We start from the raw sequence: 6,016 nt of genomic DNA, 5'->3' as shown, positions 1-6,016 counted from the left end.
TGATAAAACCGCATCCATGATGGGTGCATGGACAAAATTTTCCCGTGTTTGACTTGGGGTTAAATCGATTTTGTTATTACTTAGGAAAAGTTCAATTAGTGTGAAGGTCGTAAAATGCGATTATAGAGCGACCTTGAGAATCCACGGCGGGTTTTAACGTGTTATAACGAATTCATTGTCGTCATTTGAAGATTCCCAACTTGAAAGTTATTTACTAATAACCGACACGAGCGTAAAGCAACGGTCAATGTTTTGTGGGATTTTGAAAGCGATATGATTACTATGGAAAATATTTGCGTTGCAGTGCACAATAACAGCAAAGTGGATGGATTCCGTGGCAAAAACACTGTTGTTATTTAGACAATACTTTTGCCTTATTTGGAATCCAAATAATCCGCTTTTACTGTTTCCTAGATAAGCCATTGATTCGCAGTTCCGAAAAATGATTACTTGCTCGTAAATAACGGGAGATTTTAATCAGCGATCGAATATTGGAATTGGAATTCGTTCGTGTTTGATCTTGGGTTACAAATCAAAATTACGGAACCCAGATAAGGTTCAAGGGCGCAAATAAATTAAGGTTGTTAACAGGGAAGTAATTAACATGTAAATAAGAGTTTCGCAGTGAGCGACTTTGCTTACATTTCGCGGTTTCTACTTAAATATTTTCGTGTTTATTTTGAAAAATTTTAGTTCAAATAAACTACACGCGCGTGTTTATAAGCATAATTAGAGCGATAATGTGGATTCACAAACATTCCACCAAATATGATTGTTATTGTTATTTTTTTTGATAAGTATGTACTCTCATTTTGTTATTTTTTGTTTACCTACTGCATGTAGTGTTTGTTGCTTCTAGATATCGAACGATCAATGCCTAGCAGTCCATGCTTTTTTTGCATGTTTAATAAAGTGTCATCGAAAAAAAACAAACAAACATAGCTACCAACAAAAAAACAAACCTCTCAGACGCACATTTATTTTATTTCACATCAATTTTTTATAGTAATAATAATACAAAAAGATCTTATAAAGGCAAAAATAACGTCTTTCTTTAATCCTCCCCTGGTCTCTTCCGCCCCTTCTTGACTTTCTCGACATACTCCCCGAACCCAACCACCCCGCTCGCGGTCACCACCCTTAAATTCGCCGCACAAACCTTCGAATTAATAAAACAATTATGTAATTCAGAAATCTGAGTGGAAGACGCCGCCGCCGAGTCACCGCTGCTCCCCAACTTCTTATTCCACCACTCATTACCGGGTAAAGCGTTGCCGTCCCACGCGTACGAAACCACTAACAACTTGTCTTTGTCAGCTCTCTCTAATCTAGAATGGGGCTCCCTGTTGTAAATATGAACTTTAATTCCTTTGAGAGGATGTCCCTCGATGGGGATAACATCTCCATGTTTGAATCCAAGACACTTATCGTGGGTGATGTAGGCGAAACAAACATCACTAACATTGTGGAGATGAGGTCCAAGGAGTTTTAGTCGTTGACCGCAGGAGTCCATGAAGAGTTTGTTTTGACAAGCGGACTTTTTCCAGACTCCCAGACCGATTCCTACGACATGGATGTAAGCTGTGGTGTTGGCTGAATGAGCTCTAGAGTTGGCTTCGAGGAAAAGAGTGTCCATGGTGAAGGTGACGCGTTTGTGGTAGAGGAAGTTGTCTAAAAGTTCGGAGTTTTTGAGGGTGGTGTAGCGATCGGTTGTCTTCTTCGAAATGATTTCTTGATACTCCAAACACTCGTCTTCGTAGAAGCTGGCGAAGAGGTGGTGAATCGTTGGAGGAGTCACCTTCCCGTATCCGTTGGCTTTCGTGTTCTGTTTTTTCGTAACGACAAGCTCTTGGTAGTCCATGACGGCCTCCTTCACCAAACGGGGTCCGATTATTCCTATAATTATCCCTTCGTCCTGTATCTCTTCTCTTTCTTCCTTGAACACTCCGAAGTTCTTCCTATCACCGACGTTAATAAAATACGTGTACGAACTAACAGAGAGGAACGCCGACAGTTTTACTTCTTCGTAACTGAGACAGTTCTTCAGAACCAAAGGCGGTGTCTCCCTGTCCGTTCCTGTACTCTCCCAGTTACCACTACCTTTCTTCCCGTCCAACAAAATGTAAAGATCCCTCTTTCCCATAAACATAGCGGCCCTTTTCGTCAATAACCGATCAATAAATTCTAAGATACCCATTTTAGCGTAGACTGCTTTTTCAGGGAGGCTCCCATTCCGTCTCTTGTGAACAATAAATTGGGCGCAGAGAAAAAGAGCGTTTTCATGAATAACAGGATACGCGGAGTTAATGTTTCGGATGAGGACATCTTCAGCGAGGGTGTTTTTCAGAGTTTTACAGCGCCCCGTGTCGATGGGAAAGGCTCTCTGAAAAGAGTCGCTTTTCTGGATAAGAGTTAATAAAGAGAGGTCTTCTGGTAGTGTCACTTCTAATGGAAGAAGCGCCAGGAGCTCTGATGACCATTCTGGAAGCTTTGGGGACCAGTGGTTTGTACAAGAACTTTCTGAAATTTCATGGTTATGTAGGCAACCAGTATTTGACATGGCGCAACATTGTGAAAATAAAAAATGTTTGATATTTTTTAATGAAATTACACTGATCGAAATTTTTTAAGTTAAAGTTACACTGAAAAACTTAGAACTGTTAAATGTAAAAAACTAAATAGATATAATAAAAAAACTACAGATAAAAACTTACGTGCCATTTTCACTCACGATTCGCTCACAATCTTCCACTGTTCGGATAGAATTATTTGGGTTTATACAAACGTGTTTCAACCTCTTTTAATGGGAAAATACTGACACGAAGTGAACCGCAGACATCGAGGTTACCGAGAACCTGCGCGTGTATTACTGGTTGCATTCGCGTACATTTCGATTAATATTTTTAAATTTGTGGTATTAATGCTAAGTGTCGATTTTAACATACGTTGGGCTGCGTTCATAAAAATCCGATGAAAAACGCTCCGCATGCGCAATGTCTTGGATTTCAAATGCACGTCAAATGTTTGTTGCCATAAATCAGTGTTTCTTAACCTTACAAGTAAGCCGCACCCCTTTAAACCTGAAAATAGGTCTCCGCACCCCGTTGAAAATTGTGCTTTAAATTTTTAGTTTAGAAAAATACATTTTTGAAAAACTTTTTGTTTATTAAAAAAATGTACATTTTATAATATCAACCAGCTTCTCCATCACCAATGATTTTGGTCAAATTCCTAAATCGGACAAATTAGGAAAAATGAGAAAAAATAAAACTTGAACTTTTCGAGACTTTGATCGGCCATAACTCAGTTATTTGTTCTTGAATCTGAATTTAAATCCCAGATTTGGAAACTGCGGAAAATTCTGCATACACTGATGTACATATAATAACTCAAGTTTACTTGAAAAAATAAGCGAGATGTCGATATCAGAAGTTTGGCATAGTTTTAGTCATAAATTTTTGCAAAAATTTGCAAATTTCGACTTTTGAAAAATTTATGAACTATTTCTTATGTAAAAAATTGCGAAAAAAAACTATGGCGTATACCGCATCTCAATATCCGAAATAGTTTTCGAGATATAGAGTACGAATTGTTTCGAACCTTCAAAAATTTGGTCCTCTGGCGACAATCCTAAAAATCAAACGACCATAACTCAGTTATTTGTTGACAAAAATTGAAAATTCTTATGTTTTGGGTTTCAGCGTGACATTCTGCGTAAAATGAGCCCAGATTTATTGAGTTTGCGTAATAAATAAACGAGACATTGGCCAAAAACTGTTTTGAAGAAGTGATTTTAGGGTAATTTTCAATCAATGTTTTCAAAATGAAAACGACGTTTAATAGCTTTGAATTATACATCAGTCGAAAGAAGAGCTCGAAATCTATCTACTGGCCAAATTTGAGATCGATCGGGCAAACAGTTTACGAGATATGACCAAAAATAAAAAAAATGAAAAATTTTCATCGTTTGAGTCGGATTTTTTCGCGAAAAATCGACTATCGAATTTTGGGCTTTTGATAACATTTTCTAACGTAAAATGAGCCGAGAAAAAGAATGGCGCAAATCGCATCTCAATATCTCAAATAGTTTTCGAGATATTTAACTTTAAAACTTAGTAAAAATGAGGAAACATGAAAATCAACTTTTTGGCCTCATGAATTGTAAACGTCAAATTAACATTCAATTGACATCTTCGGAAACACTAGATTTACAAGCGCCCTGGACGTTTACACACGCCGTGCTGTAAAAATTGCCCAAATCGTCTGCTCTTCACATGCGTTTATAAATTAAAATCACTTTACCATAATGAAGATTGATCACCAAAGTGGAATCTACCTAAATTATTATCTCAATTAAGACAATATTTCTATTTTTAAAGTAATATTAAAACGTTTTTTATACAGCGCCATCTTGTGTACTTTTTGTGCACCAACTACAAAATTGACAGAATTGACAGATGATGAAATTTACAAATGTCAGATGTGACAGTTCTCATAAATTTTGAAAAATCCAATTATTTAAATTAAAATTTTTCGGCCAAAAAGTTTAATACAACTCTTGTGCGTTAACCATTTTACAGCGCTCAATCATTAAAGCACTCCGGCTACGCCGTCGTGCTTCAAACTGATTTCGCGCTGTAAAATGTAAGTTACCACACGCGACTGTAAATAACTATTCCGAGACTTTGATCGGCCATAACTCAGTTGTTTGTTGTCAGATCTAAATTTAAATTTCAGATTTGGAATCTGCGGAAAATTCTGCGTACACTGATGTATAATAACTCAAGTTTACTCGAAAAAATAAGCGAGATGTCAATATCAGAAGTTTGGTATAGTTTTTGTCATGAATTTTCGCGAAAATTGCGTTTTGTATGTAGGTTATGTACCTATTTGTTGAACATTTAAATAACCACGGAAACCGTTTATAAACACAATAACACTCTGGCGAATCTCAGAGTGTTAATCACATCACTCTGACGTCACACGCTCCAACAGACGTCTCACTTTATGAACACACCCTTGAATTTTTTATATTAATTTTTTTATGTTGGTAACACTGCTGGGTTTAATTTTGATACTAATAATTAATTCCGAAAATAATCAGAAGATATTCAATTATTCGAAAATGGTGAGAGTAAAATGCGAATAACAATAAAAATTTTGGCGCATCCACCATTTTTCAAAAAATAATAATTTTCTGGATATTAAAAGATGCACTTTAAATAAAGTATTTATTATTTATTTTATTACTTATTTATAGCTATTTAACAAACAAGTTACGGGTCGATTTCAAGTCACTGCGTTAACGCAAATTTGCAACCGTTGCCAAGGTATGAGCAATGTGATTGGCGTTGCTATGTTGCAAATGGGATTTGCAGTAACGCAAGTCACACTTGAAATCGACCCCTAAGTCAATGAATGCGATTAATAATTAAGAGATTTTAACCAGTATAAACGTAGGGAGGGCCATTAATAAGCGAGATTATTAATCGTCCATTAACTATAGAGTTAGTTAGAAAACTTTTTCGGTGATCGAATATTGAAAAAATTTACCAAAAAAGAAAATTTATACAAACGTAGTTATGCAACCAAATATACAAAAACTAAAGTGAGGTTTAAAAATCGTCGTTTTGATTGGGTATTAGTAAACAAACAGATCCAGGGCGTTCAAAACCGCGTCTTTAGATCATTATTGAATTTATTAAATTGCGTGTGTAATTGGTTGCCTATAATAAACACATTAAATCATTCATTAATAGCCCACTTTAATGCATGATTTCAGCCGACAAATCATGCATTAATAGTACCTAAAAATAAACGATCGCGGAGAAAAATCTTAAATAAACCACCGAGTGCGTTGACTGTCAATTTCTCCAAGTTTTATAGATTTCGTCTCAATTTACGCAGAATTTCACGAAGGCAAGACCTGACGGTGTATTACTGGTCATATACCCGATAGACGCACCAATTAAGCAGGTTTTCGTCCCAAAATCAAGCTGAAGAAAACCTGAAGAAG

General features: G+C 36.3%; 1 protein-coding gene across 1 annotated transcript; it reads right to left on the bottom strand.

Annotated features, from left to right (window-relative positions):
* Positions 1-963: 963 nt before the first annotated feature.
* On the bottom strand, positions 964-2,985 carry LOC148181660 (ADP-ribosylarginine hydrolase CG2909-like). The gene is made up of 2 exons (XM_088050085.1): positions 2,715-2,985; positions 964-2,520 (listed from the first exon to the last, which is right to left on the bottom strand). Exons 1-2 carry the CDS (start codon positions 2,719-2,721, stop codon positions 1,055-1,057), a joined length of 1,473 nt encoding a protein of 490 aa, XP_087906211.1. The 5' UTR covers positions 2,722-2,985; the 3' UTR covers positions 964-1,054.
* Between the last annotated feature and the right edge of the window lie 3,031 nt (positions 2,986-6,016).

Source organism: Gnatocerus cornutus, chromosome 1 (assembly GCF_029298725.1).
Source record: "Gnatocerus cornutus isolate USDA-ARS CGAHR chromosome 1, icGnaCorn1.1, whole genome shotgun sequence".
Classification (NCBI taxonomy): domain Eukaryota; kingdom Metazoa; phylum Arthropoda; class Insecta; order Coleoptera; family Tenebrionidae; genus Gnatocerus; species Gnatocerus cornutus.
Note: the sequence above shows the minus strand (reverse complement) of the source record. Positions and strands in the feature narration are given on the sequence as shown.